The 17,474-nt window shown below is 49.9% G+C and overlaps 1 protein-coding gene across 12 annotated transcripts in view; it reads right to left on the bottom strand.

Annotated features, from left to right (window-relative positions):
* Eps15l1 (epidermal growth factor receptor pathway substrate 15 like 1) overlaps positions 1-17,474 on the bottom strand; it is a 98,868-nt gene that overhangs the window by 49,755 nt on the left and 31,639 nt on the right. For all 12 annotated transcript variants that reach the window (XM_013361829.4, XM_078037749.1, XM_040290317.2 and 9 more), the window contains 6 exons: positions 15,778-15,903; positions 11,969-12,028; positions 9,131-9,364; positions 3,010-3,167; positions 496-652; positions 105-190 (listed from right to left, as the gene is read on the bottom strand). In XM_013361829.4, coding sequence (XP_013217283.2) covers positions 105-190; positions 496-652; positions 3,010-3,167; positions 9,131-9,364; positions 11,969-12,028; positions 15,778-15,903 — 821 coding nt within the window. The remainder of the gene's footprint in view (positions 1-104; positions 191-495; positions 653-3,009; positions 3,168-9,130; positions 9,365-11,968; positions 12,029-15,777; positions 15,904-17,474) is intronic.

The raw sequence follows: 17,474 nt of genomic DNA on the forward strand, positions 1-17,474 counted from the left end.
TTCCATGCAAGCCTCTGGTACTTCCTGCAATGACCTGGCAGAGTGCTTTGGATTTGGACCCAAGCGGACCAAGGGGGTAGAAGGACGAGCAGTTTTCAACATACCTCTGTAACTGGGCGATCTCCTGGCTAATGTCATCAAGCTCTTTCACACCAGTGAACTCTCCAGATGCAAGAGAACTTGAGCTGTCCTGGGACCAAATTCAGGTACAGAGTCACTGACTGGCAAGCTGACATCACAAAACAGCAGGGACTAGGAGATCCCAGTGACAAAATCACCTTCTCTTTAGTTCATAGTGGGAGGGGACAAAAGTGCTGGTTCCCAGGCTGGGGAAGAAGTGGGTTGAGCCCCCACTCTGGGGAACTGAAGGCCTGGACTGCAGGGAGGTGGCCGAGGCCACTGTGGGGCTCATGCAGGGTGCCAGCGCCACCTTGTGGCTGATGGCGGGAAGCAATGCAAAGAAAACGGGGTGCTGGGTGGGGTGGGGCTACTCACCGGAATTGGAGTGCCTCTTTCGGAGGGTGGGACCATGTCTGGTGAGAGGACTTGAGGGGGATCGATGCCTTTACTGACCTTCTGCTGAATGAAATACATAGCTAACGCGAACTGATCTTTGCTTAACTTCCCAGTTTGCCTTGTGTCAGCCAGGGCCCTGGAGAAACACAGGATGTTCATTATGTCACGCTTGCCAGGTTCATCCTGTGACAAGCACAAGGCAGCAAACCCCTGCTTTTAAAGAAATGACAACAAAAGCAAGGACAGCAGGGCACCATGGAAGGCCCCCAACTTTCTGAGCTTAACATCTTGTTCCTGGAAGCAGTCCTGGGGTCCCCAGGCCCCAGCTCACCCATCAGACAGGCACCCTGCCCTCCGGCTGGCCACGAAGGGGCTGTCAGGGCAGGAAGTGGTTCTCAGGGGTGCAGAACCACCAAGCCCTCCCTGCAGACTCAGGGGCTGGCCCCTTGGGAAAAGCTAACTGGCCACCAGAAGGCCCTTTGCTCTCTTTATCATCTGCACCAGGCAGACCCCAGGAGCTCTCTCTGTTCCTTCTGCCCATGTGAGGACACTGCAGGAAGAGGGCATCCGCAAACCAGGCAGTGACCCTCACCAGATACCTTGGTCTTAGGCTTCCCAGCCTCTAGGACTGTGAGAGATCCGTTGTTTAACCGTCCTCTGCGTATTTGTTACAGCAGCCCAAACGAACCAAACACTCCTCTTGGGATCAAAGAGACTGCTCTGGGGCCACGGTCCAATTGCTCAAGGCAGACCCCATGGCTAAAGTGTCTCCTGCCCACTGGCTTTCTAATGTCCTCAAAGTCAGGACCACAGGGCATGTGAACCGCAGCACGCAGTGGCCCTACAGAGCTTGAGTAAGAAAATCCATGACATTCCAGGTAACCACAGGATAAGAATTAAGAGACGCAGATGCAGCCTGTCCTTCCTCTCACCATCCACTCCACGCAAGGTCTCCCTGCCACCTCACACATGGTGACTGCAGGAACAATGACACAGTTTTTAACATGGAACAAAGGAAAGCTGGGGGTGCTCAACACCATCAGACCAGGGATGATTAGATCTCATGGAAGTTCGCTGACAAACGTTGGTTTTAAAATGTCTTGGTTGGCCAGGTGCAGTGGCTCATGCCTGTAATTCCAGCAGCTCGGGAGGCTGAGGCAGGAGGATGGTGAGTTGAATGCCAGCCTCAGCAACTCAGCAAGGCCAGAAACAACTTAGGGAGACCCTGTCTCTCTCTAAATAAAATATAAAAAGGGCTGAGGATGTACCGTGGTGATTGAGCACCCCTTGGGGTTCAATCCCTAGTATCCAAAAGAAAAGAAAAAAGAAATAAATAGAATATCTTGGTTAGGCCACAATTACAGTTTTGCTGTCAGGGTTTCTCCCAGGTGTGCCTGCGGAGGACCACAGCCTGCTGTGGCTACCCCTCCTCTCCTGTGGTCTCTCCAGGGGCACAGCCCCAAGGCTAACATTCGAAGGGCCCATGGAAGGAGAACCAGGCTCTGGGGCTGTTGTCGGCTACCGCACCACACCAGATGCCCTGTCTGACACCACCTACCTGGGGCGGGTCGGAGAGGGGCCGTGAGGGAGACAGAGCCTCCATCCTTTGGCTGCCCGTAGTTCCTTTTGGTGTGTTGCCTCCACATCAGCTCTGCCTGTCCCCTCTGCCACCTGCACCCTAATCTAGAGTCTCATTTTAACTTCCCTTGTGATTATTCTTGATCTTGCTCCTGCTCTATCCCCCACTGACCCCCTGAAAGGAAGTTTCCTTGCTTTCTTCCCTTTTGATCTGAGCACATTCATGATTTCATTTTTGTTTTATTTTGTTTTGGCACGCTAGGTAAGCGCCCTGCCCCCAAGCTACATGTACTCTAGTTCAGGACTTAATTGCCATTTCCCCATCAGTAGGTCATTTATAGTTGCAATACACACTGCTCTCTCTGCCTGGTTCTTTACACTGCAGCTAGGGCACGCTGCTGCTGTCTTGGGACTGGGCTGGATCCGTTTCAGGATCATAAAGGGGCTGTTGCATTTTACTGCTGTCTAAAAGGCCCAGGCTGAGGTGTCTCCCTGGCTCACCCACCCCAGGAAGCCAAGGCTTGGCCGTTTTAGAGCAGGACTCCTAGGGAGGCGGCCCAGGCCTGACTCCTGGTGCCGTGCTGCTGGAGCCTCCAGAGCCCTACTGCTTGTGCCTCCGAGGTGTGGCCGAGGCCAGCCCCACAGCTGGCTGTGGTGATAAAGCCAGCTGTGCAAGCAGAGAGCATTCTAGAGGGCACCCACAGAGCCCCCTTCTGGAAGACAGGGAGCTGACCAGGGAGCATGGAGCGGAGTCTTTACACTCACCCTTTGCCCGACCCCCATCAATTGATGAGGCCCGACACAGGTCACTGTGCTGAGTTAGAGACCCTGACCACAGCCTGATCACCTCTCCCCCAGCACAGTCCTCTCCCAAGGGACCCCCAAAGCTACCCCAGAGCTATGACTTCCCCTTACCAGATGTGTGCTAGAAGATTCTGGGTGAGGCCCGAGTGCATGAAGATCTCCTTCACCTCCTGACCACTCACATAGCCATCCAGGTCCAGGTCAGTCTTGAGGAAGATCTCATCGAATCGCATTTTGTCCGCCACCGGCACCACCCAGGTCACTGTTGGCTGAAATGGTTTTTTAATATTGGTTAACTCAGAAGCTGTCTAGGACCTATAGGCACATATTTTTTGGTGGTGGAATGATCCAAGTACAGTCACACACTTGGTTTCAGACTCAACTCAGGATTCCAGGAGATGACAGAGCAGAGAGGATCCTGTCTAAAGGGGGAAAACTGAAGCCGAGGGAGGTTGATGCTTCTCCGTCTGCCCAGCCCCTTGCTCTCTTGACACCTGAAAGGAGGTAAAGACCCAGAGGGCTCATCTGCTTTGAGCCCTCACCCCTGCCACTTGGGTGGCAAGAGAAGCGGCAACCTTCTTCAGGAGGAACTCCAGGCAGGCCACAGAAGACCCTCCTGAGCACCCAGTGCAGAAGGACCATCTCTCAAGAACCCGCCTGGGCCCCAGGAGCTGGCAGTGCCCACGCCCAGGCTTTGGCACACCATCCTTCTTTGTCCCTGACCCCACTCCAAGATGACAAAGATGACTTCCCCCTGCTCAGGTATCAGCACACACGTCACTGACAGGTCACGAGGCATATGTGCAGGACGGGCAGGTACTCGGGGAACCATGTGGTGGTGAGGAGACGCTGGACCCCACACAAGCACGGGGGCCGAACACCAGCCCCAGCACCTGTGCTGTCTCGGGGGTCTGTTCTGAAGACGGATGACAGCCCTGGGCTGAGCCCTGCTGCACGTGGGGCCTCTCTTGCCAACTGCTCAAGTTCTGCTTAAGAAAACTAACTTCCGCCAGGGCCAACCTCCCGACTGAGGCTGCCAGGGCCCTCAGGAAGAGCACTTGGAAGCAGGCTCCTCCCAGGGACATGTCACCTCACACCTTAGACCATCTTTTTATGTCGGGCTCACAGCATCTCTGCCCTTGATTTTAGAAACATCCCTCTGTACCTGAGGAGGACTGGCTCAGAACCAAGGACACACACCTGAAGCTGCTCAGTCTCCCATATACAACAGCACAACATCCTGGTGTAACCTCACACTTCTTCCACAAGTTCAAAGCCACACTCAATACTATGTAAGTGGCACCTCACAGTCATCATGCTGCATGTTTTAGGAAACAGTGGAAGAAAACCAAAGTCTGTGCTTGCTCAGTTAGACACAATTTTTCTTTTGCTGAAAAAAAATTTTTTTTTTTTTTTGGTGGTGCTGGGGATGAACCCAGGGCCTTTGCACACGAGGCAGGACCTCTACCAACTGAGCTACTTCCCCAGCCCTCTGACTGTTTTTGATTGTGGTTGTTGAATGCAGAACCCACAGAGAAGGAGAGGCTGGCTGCAGGTGATACCTGGGCTGGAGGCCGGCCCACGAAGAGCACGTGATGCCTCGGCCTGTGGGGCTCTGGGTTCCAGCCCGGCCCCACGGAGGCAAACCCTCTACCAACTGCCCTTCAGTTATACGGCAACAGCAATGAGAACCAGCACCCCACCAGACTGTCCAGGGGAGGAGGAAAAGGACTGGAAACGCAGGCTAAAGGACACACTGCTGCTGTAGGGACAGATCAGAAAGGTGCCCAGTGCTTGGTTCTTAGAAGAAACTGCCAGCCGATGCCTGAGCCGCCAGTCAGAGCCGTTTCTTTTGGTTGAGAGGATGCAAAAGCTAACAAAAGTCAACATGAAAACAGAACAGTGACTCCTCGGCTGCAGGAAACATCAGCAGGTTTAATGTGTTCCAGAACACCATGCCGGGGACTTGGCTCCCCGTGCTACTGTGTTGAGAGGTGGGGCCTCTCATGCCAACTGCTCAAGTTCACCAGAGGTGACTGGGTAGTGAGGAAACAGGGGGGTGGGAAAGGGTGCCTGGACTTGATCAGTGCGTGCTGCACATAAATGTCACACTGAATACCTCTTCATGAAAATAAATACATAAAAACAAATACACATCCCACTAAAAACAAGAGGGGGTTCTCAAAGTGCGTGGACAACCCAAGGATGTTAGGAAGTATCACGGAGGAGAAGGACTTTGTATCTGACACTGGGAACCAAGGCTGAGCTCATCCTCTTACGAACAGGACCCTTACCATCCAACTCTACCACCATGCTTTCGTGAGCATTGGGAACTGGGAGAGCAAGCTCAGGAAGCAAAGCACACCATGTTACTCCGATGGCTTCAGTCCTGGGGTTTCAGGTAGAGGATAGAATAATTTAATAGGAAGGAATTTATCAAAAACTATCAAAATCTATGGACCTGATTTAAACAGTGAGAGTTCAGATGGTAAGACAGACTGAGGTTGTACTTGGGGCAGTTTACCAGGTAAATTGTGGATGCCGCCTTGGGTCTGTTGTGGAGCAGTTGGGGTGGCCGTGAAGATGCACATAATACGGGCATGGTGACACACATCTGTAATCCCAGAGACCTGGGAGGCTGAGGCAGGAGGACTGCAAGTTCCAGGCCAGCCTCAGCAACTTAGCAAGACCCTGTCTCGAAATTCAAAAAAAGGGGCTAGGATGCAGCTCAGTGGTATAACACCCCTGGGTTCAATCTCCACCAAACCAACCAATCAACCACAATCAACCAACCTGTACGTAAAAGAAACTTAGTGACAAAAGGGCTGGCTATGGTTTAAATGTGTTCCAGAACACCATGCTGGGGACTTGGTTCCCAGTGCTACTGTGTTGAGAGGTGGGACCAGAGGTGACTGGGTAGTAAGGGATCTGCTCTCATGAAAGGTGCTATAATTTGGATCTCCAACGCCCCTCAAAGACTGATGTGTTGAAGAGCCATAAACTGAATTCTCTGAAACTGTGAGCCAAACTAAAACCCCTTTAAAAGTCGATTATCTCAGGTATTCTGTCACAGCCACGGGAAAGGATGACCACACAATGGACAGACACATTTGTGTATGGATTACTGGGTTCTCTTGGGAGTGGCTTTGCTATAAAAGTGAGTTCTCTCTAGCAGGCTTGCTCTGCCTCACCAAGTATTGCCCTCCCGTGCTACCGTGCACCCTCATGATGGCTTTCTCAGGCTCCATCTTTATTCTGTGTGCCAAATAAACTTCTTCTGTTTATAAACCGCTCAGTGTGTAGGATTCAGTTACAACAGGAAGTGGACTAATGTTAAGTGGCTAGAGCAAACTCATCTCAGAAGCCAGGGATCCCCAGAGGTGACGATGAGACCGACAGGCTATATTGACAGTGGATGTCCCACAGGTCCTAAGAAATTACAACTCTGGGATGGCAAGAGTCCCAGTATTCGCTGTACCAACAAAATGAACTTGTTGCCTGCCTTCTGGGGCCTTGGGGCACACCAGTGGCAAGACTCTGATGCCAATGTGGTTACAAACCCAACAACATGGGACAGCCATCTCCTTGAAGCTGTGTGTCCCTAGAAAAAGCAGGGATTTTAAGCTGGTTCAACAGTGACAGAACCTAAACAAAGGAGAACAGTCCCTGATGAATGAAAGAAGTTTTGCCCCAACCTGGTCAGAGGGCAGAGCTAGGAAGCCCCTGGGGTACTCCGGACAGAGTCATGGGCCGGGGGATGAGAAGGGGGGCATATGTCAATTGGGGGGGGTCCCTGGAAGTGTCCGTTTTACTGACTGTGATTCCACCAGTTGCCCCTGTCCTTGCAGGAGGAGAGGTACCCTCCCAACTACCCACACAGAGGCCACTGGTAAAATTGGCCCAGCTGGGGTTGGCAGCACGCCCCCATGACCTGGGGACAACTCTGGGGTGACCAGGGAGGCTGGTTTGCCTGGGCCAGCAGGTGAGTTCAGCTCCACCTGCTTCCTGGCCAGGAAGACAAAATGTATACTTAGCAAGAACTCTTGAAAGGAATTCTGCAGATGCAAGGTGCTAGGCTGTCTTGGAAAACACTTCACGCAAGTGCTAAATGGCCCCCTCAACCTCACTCCGATCCCCCGGCCCTGCACTGGCTCATCCGACTCCTGCCTTCACCTGTTTCTAGAACACACTAGGTGCTCCCAACTCAGAGCTTCGGACAGGCTGGTCCTCTGATGGCTTCCTGTCAGGTTCAGCTCTGCCGTCACCTCGTTGGTGGCCTTCCGGCTGACTCACCCACAGAATCACTTTCTCCCTGCCCCTAGCACTCTCAGGCTGGGCCCTGCCCTGCTTTCTCAAGGCTGTTGGGCCTTCCTTGGGCCACTGACTTGCTTATCATCCATGTTCCCTGTGGCAACCTCAAGACACTCAGGATGCACCGGGGTCTCACTCATGTTCCGTGTGGGCAAGGGAAAGGGTGCCCGTCAGAGGAATGGGCTGGCTGAGAAATAAAAGAAAAGGGTACCAAAAAATAAACACAAGAGACCAGAAATTAAGTTTTCAGAGTGGGAGCAGCAATGGGCTAAGCCGACCAGAGGGGTACAGCTTCTAACAAAGAAAGGAGCCCACGCCTGCTTTATTTATAATGGAACAGATCAAAAGGATTCGATAGAAGCTTCTACACGAAAAACAGAATGGGGTAGGGGTAAGTAGGCTGTTTAGTTCTTAATGGGTCACAGCCATCTCTGGTGCATGCAGAACCTCTGATGGAGCTAAGCAGGAGGCCACATGCATTGGGCCTTCTCAAACCAGCAAGGCTGCAACTGCAAGTTCCCAATGCCAGGCTTTCCTACCTAATGTCTTCCTCGACAATTTGGTTCACGCACAATTTCATGGGTGGCTTCCTGCACCCAGGCATGGCTGGGGAGCTAACGGGCCATCAGGACTCTGGGCTTGTTAACAGTCAGCAGGGGCCGCGTCCTGTCCCTCCACCTCCACCAGCTGGGGCAGTGAGGAGAGCTGGTGAGCCCCCGTGACGGAGCCCCTTCAGTTCTCTCCGGAAGCCTCATTAATCTCTGGGGACAATGCTGCATCCTCCCAGCTCCTTGGCAATGAGCCTCCTGAGCTGAATACTTAACAAGTTCATCACTCGCAAGAGAAAACGCTGTCTGACTACCCCGTCTCACTGTCCTTAGCCGTATGCGGTAGCTGTGTGGGATGGTGTCTGGCCACCTGCTTGTCATTACTTTTTTCTTTGAAAGAACAAATGAGGCTAGAAAAGAAACATGATTCCAGACTAAACTCATTCTCTTTTTTGCATGTTTCAGACAATCTCAAAGGTGCCCTTCTATTCAGAGCCCACTGAGCAGTTACATTTGCCAAAACAAGAAACCTCTAATTTGGGGTGGTTTGTTTTGAGACAGGGTTTTGCTCCATTGCCCAGGCAGGCCTCAAACTCCCAATCCTCCTGCCTCAGTCTCCCGAGTAGCTGGGAGCACAGGCACCACCATGCCTGGCTCCACCTACAGCTTTTAAGAATCCCACTGCTGGAGCTGGGCTGTGGCTCCATGGTGGAGTGCTTGCCTAGCATGTGTGAGGCACTGGGTTTGATTCACAGCACCACATGCACATAAATGAATAAAATAAAGGGCCACCAACAACTAAAAACACAAAAAACAAACAAACAAAAAAGAATCCCACTTTTGAAACAGTTGTTTGTTCTAGCAGGCAACTCTCAGTTACAGTGAAAAAGATTCTCATCTGAAAAGGTATTAATATTAATATTTATTATATAGGGAACTTGAGCATCCTTTGGGGAGCCTGGAACCAATCCCCCATGGATACCAAGAGATGACTACTGAAGTTCAAGTGAATAAGAAAGTTAATTCTGAATCCCTACAGTATTTAAAAAAAAAAAAAAAAAACTTCATCAGCCGGGCACAGTGGCGCACACCTGTAATCCCAGCAGCTTGCTCAAGAGGTTGAGGCAAGAGGATCGTGAGTTCAAAGCCATCCTCAACAAAAGTGAGGCACTAAGCAACTCAGTGAGACCCTGTCTCTAAATAAAATACAAAATAGGGCTGGGGATGTGGCTCATGGTCCCTGAGCTCAATCCCTGGCAACCCCCTAAGAAACAAACAAAGTAACAACAACATTTAATAATAAATTTCACTTGCTCCCAAGAAATAGTACATTCTGCTCAGAATGACCACAACCTCAGAGGGCTCAGCCATACCTGTGTTTGTTTGATGCTGTGCTTGGGAGACAAGCTCCCTGTGCTGTTCAGGCTGCTGACGCTGCCGTGGGAGGGTGTGGAGCGAAGGCTATCTTTGGGTGGGGGGCTGGCGGGCAGGACAGGTACGGCACCGGGGAACACCGTCTTCTTTCTCTTGGACGGTGGGATGAGTGACGGGGGCAAGACAGAGGGCACTGGCTCTTTCTCAAGGGCCCGGTATACTAGGTGCATGGCCTGTGGGCACAAACAAGAACCAGTGAGACAATGGGGAAGGATGGAGGCTACAGAGGACAGGAGAAGGGCCACCCTTCCAGGGGCTATAGGGATGTAACAGACAGTCTGTGAGGATGCTTTCCAGCTGACCAGAGTTTAAAAAAAAAAGTCAACCTTTTCTGATGAGTTACCTTCCCATACATAAGTTCACAGAACATCCAATTGCACAAGACTGAAATGAGCACAAAGTGAATCCAGTCAGGCCAGACTCTATGTACAGCAGTTCCCCCTTATCTGTAGTTTTATATTCTGAGGGTTCAGTTACCTGTGATCCAAAAACATTACATGGAAAATTCCAGAAAAAAAAGGCCATATTCATGCAACTTTTATAACAATATATTGTTGTAATTTATTGTTATTAATCTTACTGTGCCTAATTTACAAACTGAACTTTTTCATATATAGAAAAAAACATGGTGCATATCCAGTTCAGAACTACCTGCAGTTTAGGTAAGGGGGATCACTGCAGGTCCCTTCACCACTCAGACAGGCCACCAACTGCAGGCTCCTGACTTCCAGAGTACAGGGATTTGGAAGTCTAAAGACACAATGAGAACTGCTTGTACTTCAAATACTCAGGAGACACAGAAAAGGGCACCAAAGGGTGTGTGATGCCAAGGCCAGGAGCCCTAGTGCCCCAGGCAGGTGGGAAGATAAACATGTCTAGATCGAGGATTTTAAATTCTATTTTTAAATGTGACACAAATGAATATCACAACCTGCCCTTCTTCAAAACACTGCAGAGAACGTAAATGAAGAAGTCAAGATTTGTGACCACTTAAAAACCATAAAATGTTAAAAACAGCTGGTGATACAAGGAAACAAAATAATAGGATTCTGTGACCCACTGGCAGATCAACAGCAGCGCTGACTGAAATAATGAGAAAAAATCAAAACAAAACCAAAGCAGGAACTCAGAACCTGGGAGGCTGGCGGGGAAGTGTGTGCACCTGGTGCCCACATGCACTCTGGGTGGGTTGTTCAGTGACGTGGACACCGTTAATCAGACATAGTTAAGTATGTGAGGGGCTGCAGGGAGGAGGAATGGGAGGTTAGCATGTAACGGGGACAGAGCTTCAGTTCAGTCAGGAAGGAGAAGTCAGTTACAGAGATGGACAGTGGCGTAGCTGCAGGACACATGGCCAAGACAAGGAAGTTTTAATGTGATCCCCTATACCACCAGACAGTAACAGACAGCCAGTGAAAACAACAACATGTCAGAGACCCGCGGGTATGCTCAAGGTGACCCGTGGGCATGCTCAAGGTGGAAAGGAAGAACCGAGCTTCCCACACTAGAGAGAAACCCTGACTGAGAGCTGCTGGTGTGTGGGATTAGAAAGGGAATGGCTGAAGTTTACCATTTTCTTGGACAATGATTCAAATTTAACTGAAAGTGTGAAATTTTAAAGGTTTTATACACACAGAAAGTAAAAATAATCATGCTTCGATTCAGATGCGTACTGTAAAACCACATTTTAAAAATATCTAAAATCTCTAGGACAATGGATGCATGTTTGGGCACATAGATTGCACATTCCTAATAAAAAATCAGAAACTCTAAATGCTCCAAAATCTGAAGTTTTCTGTGCACTGACAAGATGCCACAAGTAGAAAACTCCACACCTGACCTCATGTCATAGGTAATGGTAAAAATATAGGAGAAATGTGGTATAAGATGATCTCTAGGCTATGTATAAGGTACATATGAAACAGAGATGAAATCTGCATTTGGACCCAGACCCCATCCCCAAGATATCTCATTATGTATATGCAAAAATTCCAAAATCTGAAAAAACAAACAAACAGAAATTTAAACACATCTGGTCCCAAACACGTGGGATAAGGAATCCTCAACCTGTATTGTATTTCAGTTTTTCTACTACTTAGGAACTCCCAGATAATCCACAGTGTTGTTTCGTTTTTGGTTTCATAGGACTTAATTACTATCTACTAAAGCATCATCCTTAACTACAAGGAACTACTTTTTGAGATTTAATGAGGTAAGTGAATAAATCCCATGATTACAGAAAAAGGCCAAAGATGTGAAGGAAGGAGGTAGAGGAAAAGGAAGAGGAAGAAGAGGAGAAAGAGGAGGAGGAGGAGGAGGAGGAGGAAAGGAGGAGGAAAGGAGGAGGAGGAGGAAAGGAGGAGGAGGAGGAAAGGAGGAGAAGGAGGAGGAGGAGGAGGAGGAGGAGGAGGAGGAAGAGGAGGAGAAGGAGGAGGAAGAGGAGGAGGAGGGTGGCAGTGGCTATGGTTCCATGTGTTTCTCCAAAGCTCATGTTGCAACTTCACCTCCAGTAAAACAGTAATAAACTAGACAAGCTAAATAAGACATACATGGGAGGGAGGAGAAACATAAAACAAACATGGTAAACTAGTAACACTGGAGAATGGGGATGAAGACGAGGAAGTTTCTCTGTATTACTGCAACTTTTCTATTATCAGGAATTATGGCAAAATAAACACTTTTTTTTTTAATTAAAGAAAATCAAATCCAGAAACCCCCACGTGAGCTGCACATGTTCTTCCTCAGCAGGGTGGGAAAGGGACACAGTAGGGGCCTACCACAGCAAACTCATCTCGGTCCAGCTGTCCGTCCTTGTCGATGTCACTGAGATCCCACACCTGCAGGGGACAGATCAAAGAAGGTTACATGGAGATAAAGGTCCTGGGTAACAGCAAGCCCTGCCCACCAGAACTCAGATTCTGAATCCACAGAGCTCACGGGTGAGGACGAGGCCATCAATGTATCCAAGACCCAGTCTGTGGCTCTGAAAAGCCATCACCGGATGAGGCACTACTCATTCCCAGATCCTTTCTACACTGTGTTCATTTTGTTGACAAGCCTCATGATGCAGTCATGTCCAAGGCTAGACTATTTCATTTTTTGATAATGGGGATTGAACCCAGGAGTGCTTAACCATTAAGCCACATCCCCAGCCCTTTTTATTTTGGGACAGGGACTCACTAAGTTGCTGAGAGTGGCCTTGAACTTGTGATCTTCCCTGTTCAGTCTCCCAAGTGGCTGGGATTGTAGGTGTGCGCTACCATGGCCAGCTAAAGTTATACAAATCTGATTTTTTTTTAGATATTTATTTTTTAGTTATAGGTGGACACAATGTCTTTATTTTATATGGTGCTGAGGATTGAACCCAGTGCTTCACGTACGCTAGAGGCGTGCTCTACCTCTGAGCCACAACCCCAGCCCTGATTTTTTTTTTTTTGACTGACTTACAAAGAAACCTTAGATGGAAAAGATGTCTCTGATCTCTATAGCCCTAAACACAAGCCCTGCACACTCTCACCAACCCAGCCCCCTCCCACCAAGTGCACGGCTGGGTAGGCTGTGGGCACTAAATTAGTGTAGCCACGGGGTCTCGTTTCCTCTCCTCAAGGCTAAATGGTGAGACAGAAGCTAGGGAGAGCGCCAGGCCACTTGGCCCCTGAAGACAGTGGACAGGCCTGGATTCCAGACTGTGTCTAAGGCTACAATTAAGGTGTTGCCTTTCTGGGCCAAGTCAGCCCTCCAGGACCTGTACACATGCCTAACCCAGGCAGCAATGGGCCTGGAGCAAAGTGGACTCCCAGGGTCCACCCATGTTGCTTCATGGGTCAGCACACCCCTCACCTGTGCTCAGTCATGGGGACTTCAGTCCACAGAGGGCTCTCAATCCACTCCTCCTCTCCACTTCTGCTGCTGCACACTTGGCACAGGTCTCTCCAGTGCCATGGAGGCAGAGCCTCCAGTCTTAAGCAGAACATACACCTGGCCCTGCCTGCTAATAACACCCATCCTTGCTCCTCCTCCCACAGTCAGCTCTCTCAACCTAGCTGCTATCCGTCTCTGACCAACCCCGTCTTGACCTCTGGGGACTGGGTTGTGCAGCCAGAACTTGAGTAGGTCTCACTGGCTCCACAATTCTCCCCTTAGACCAGGGATTCCCCACACTGGCACTACTGACCTTTGCAGCTGGGTCATTCTCTGAGGAAGGGACAGTCTTGTGCACTACTGGGCAGCATCCTTGGCTTCTATCCCCACAAGACCAAAAGCACTGGACTCAGGTGTGACAACCAGAAAGTCTCCAAAGCTTGCCTAATGTCCATAAGGGAAGAACTGCCCAGTGAGAACCCTATCCCTTGCCAGTATGTCATGCAGCCTCCGGCCTCTGTGCCTTCACCCAAGCTATCATGTGTCCCGACTGTTCGACTCCTTGTCTGCCTGAGTCCCCATGCCCCGAGGGGATATCTTACTGCACCTCTTTGCAGAGACCTCTCCCCTGCCCCCTGCTCAGCAAGTCAGGCCTCCCCTCCACCACTCCCCTCAGGGAGCCCCGCTGCAGCAGGCACAGTGCAGGGCCACTGGAGAGGGCAGGCCTCTGGGACATACTTCTCACTCTGCCCCACCCTGCCCACTACAGTACTTCATCCCCTCTTCACACCTTACTGCTGTGTGACTGGGGGTGATTATCAATCACCCTGAAGGTCAGTTTCCTTATCTGGAAAATGAGGCACCACCATCCATATCAGGGCAGCTGCAAGTGTTCAATGATTTCCAGAGCACCAGCGCAGGGCCTGCACGTCCTAAGCCCTCAGTGGTTAGGATCCTTTTTTTTTTTTTTTTTTTTAATTTAACCTTTCTTTTGTGGATTTATTTGGCCTTCTTGGCTCTCATTTCATTCCTATCTTCCCAGTGGTCAGTACAAGGTTTGGCCCAGAGCAAGCTCTGAAAAATGCTCATTAAATAAAGCGATGCATGTGGACACCTGAAATGAGCGAGTGCAGGAATGCAAGCGTGCAGACGTAGATGCACAAATGCATGGTCACTCGAACGCCTGGGCATACAGAGCACACATACAGACACAGAGATGAACACATATTCCACAGGAGAATGCACACACAGATGCACGGGTGAACTCGAGCACACGGGGGAGTGTACAGATGGCTGCATCAGACCCAGATGGCATGGGGACAGGCACAAAGCAGGGATGATGACATGGGGATGGGCACAAAGCAGGGACGATGCAGTAGTGGGAATTACATCCCATAGTTGGGTATTCTGCAAGGACTGCCAGATAAAGGCACACACCACGTCAGAACAGGCCACTACACCAAGGCCCTGCACATCCACACCATGGCCAATGTGAGGATAAAGGGCTCCCTTCATCCTCCCCTGCCCTGGCTGTCCTGCTTCAAAATAAAGTATCAACAAAAGTTCTACCCAAGCCAGGATGGTGCCTACAAACCTGCTTTGGAGACTGTATGTGTTTTTAGGTGATTCGGGGGAGCCGTTCCCCACAGCTCTGCTGAAGGTCAGGAGCGAGACCCAGAGGAGGCACACCTGGGAGGGCTGGCGCAGCAGGACCTACATGGGCCTCTCTGCCCTGGGTCTGAACCTCCCCCACCCTACTGCAGAGATCCCATCCAGAGAGACGACAACACTAACACTGGTCTTTTCTGAGTCCAGAGAACCAAGTTTTGTGCACAGAGAAAACCCACAGGCTACAACTCTAATTTTGTTAGAGGGAAACCATCCTGGAATAGGAAACAGTATCCCCTCCAAAATGTGTATTAAATAGGACCAAAAGGGAGCCTTTTTTTAAATAAATTTTTTAAAAATATCTTTTATTTTTTTAATGTGGTTCTGAGGTTCAAACCCAGGGATTCATGCGTGCAAGGCAAGTACTCTACCATTGAGCTACAACCCCAGTCCAAAAGTGAGCCTTTTTTTAAAAAAAAGGAAGGTCTAAAATTTTTCCTAAAATTGCAACCGAGTTGAAAGTACCTTTACCTTGGGCTGGAGCTATAGTACTTGCCTAGCATGTGTAAGGCACTGGGTTCGATCCTCAGCACCACATAAAAATAAAATAAAGGTATTGTGTCCATGTATTATAAAAAATATTTAAAAAGAAAGAAAGTACATTAACCTTAAGCTTGACAGGTAAAAAAAAAGTAATTAAAAATAGAAAAGATGGGGGCTGGGGATATAGCTCAGCTGGTAGAGTGCTTGCATCGCATGTATAAGGCTCTGGGTTCAAGCCCCAGCACCACAAAAAAAAAAATGGTGAACATGCCCACACAGCACAATGGAAAGGGGGCAGCACTGCACAGAGGCCCAGCTCTATGCCTGCCCTGTAGGCAGCAATTTCACTTCTGAGCCTGCCTCCCCATCCATGAAATGGGAGGATTTCATCATCTTCCTCTTGAGCTAGGTACACCTGTGATGGGCCCTGAGCCAGCCCGAGTGTGGGAGGTTCTCCATCCCCAGTCAGCTCCGATGGTACACAGAGGAGCTGCAAGTACCCAAGGGAGGGAGAATGGTGACAACCAAGACAGCAGCAGTGAAGAATGTGGAAAACCAACCTGTGCCCACTTACCCTGCCCAGGACATCAAGAGGTAGCTTTGAGTTCATGAGGACTGGCTTGACCTTGTCTCCAGACAGCAAACCATTGATAGGTAACAGGCTTTCAAAGATGCCATCAAACTTCGCCTTTTCCTCCACCTAGTTGGAAAGAAACCATGAGAGTCCATGAGGGTGCCTGTGCATCCCAATCCAACTCTGACCCAAGGCCGAACGAAAATGGTCATGGACCCACCATGGCCCTTAGCTAACGGTGCTCTAGGATCTTAGTGCACACTGGGCCCCTCGGGGGTCCAAAGTGAATTCAGGCCTTAACGGAAACAGCTCTCTGGCAACCTGGGGCCCAGGGGCAATGTCAATAGGACAGAGCAGCTGGCCAGGATCTTGCTCTGCCCCAGGGGCTGCCTGAGCACACATGAAGGCGCCTGGACATGGGAGAAAAAGACGAGCCCTCCTACCCACCTGTAAGAAGCCCCCACGTAGGGAAGGACAAAAACAAACAGATTTTAGTTTCTGAGCAAATAATGATCAACTTCAACTGTAAACACAGGAGTTCTCTCTAACAGTCAAGCATTGGGCTGGGGATGCAGCTTCATGGTCGGGTTCTTCTTGCCTAGCACGTGGGAAGCTGTGGGTTCCATCCCCAGCACCCCAAGAAAAATAAACGTTACAATGCAGGCAGCACAGAAGGGACTGCTGGCAAGAAGGGTCTGAACACTGAATTCCAGTCTCCTGTCTGAGGGAAATAAAGGCCCCATGAAGTGGAACAAGAAAGAGCAGCCTGCTCCCTTCTCATTCTGACCACATGCAGGAGCTGCAGGGCCACCAAGAACCCACCCTTAACAAGTGTCCACCGACACCCTGCAGTGACATTCTGAGCCGATATGACATGGGCAAACCCTGAGGACATGATCCTGAGTTAAAGAAGCCAGTCATAGGACCAACACTGTCTTATTCCTCTCACTGGAGGTACAGTCTAGTGAAATTCACAGAGAGCAGAGGGCTGGTTACGAGGCACTGGATGGAAGAGGGCACTGGTGTCTGATGGGTGTAGAGCTTCACTTGGGGAAGATGAGACGGTACAGGAGATGAACAGTGGCGATGGCCGCACAGCAACATGAAAGCATCTTCACTGCTGTACTCTTACAGGCATGTAGGTTTTATGCCATCTGACATTAAATTTATGCTGTATTATACAATTAAAAAAACAATTTTAGGGGTGGGGATGTGGTTCAGTGGTAGAACACTTGACAAGGCCCTAGGTTCAATCCCCAGCACTGCAAGAAATAATAAACTGAAAAATAAATCTTTTAAAGAAAAAAAGCACCATCAATAATACAAGAAAGTGTACACACAGACACGGCGCACACTACCAGCTGTACTTGAAAAGCCAGCACTCTGTGCCCGTCCCCAGTGTCTGGATTCTCTCAGCCATCACACTTGCTGGCTCAGGGGCTCAGGAAGCCCAGGAATGCTCACGTTGGGAACAAATACTTGACCCTTAGATCCATCTGCTCACTGCACCTTGAATGGAATGTACACTCTTTACAACAGTCCACCAGGTCACAGCTCCCGGTCCCTCCCGCCCTGGCTCCTTTGTCAGGCCTTCAGGACCCTACAGCTGCCAGCTCTTGCACAGAGGCCTGAACACAACCCATGAGGGAGCAGAGCTGCAACGTTTCAAAGAATGAGATCTCTCGGGCGCTGTGTCT

This window comes from Ictidomys tridecemlineatus, chromosome 2 (genome assembly GCF_052094955.1).
Source record: "Ictidomys tridecemlineatus isolate mIctTri1 chromosome 2, mIctTri1.hap1, whole genome shotgun sequence".
Taxonomy (NCBI): Eukaryota; Metazoa; Chordata; class Mammalia; order Rodentia; family Sciuridae; genus Ictidomys; species Ictidomys tridecemlineatus.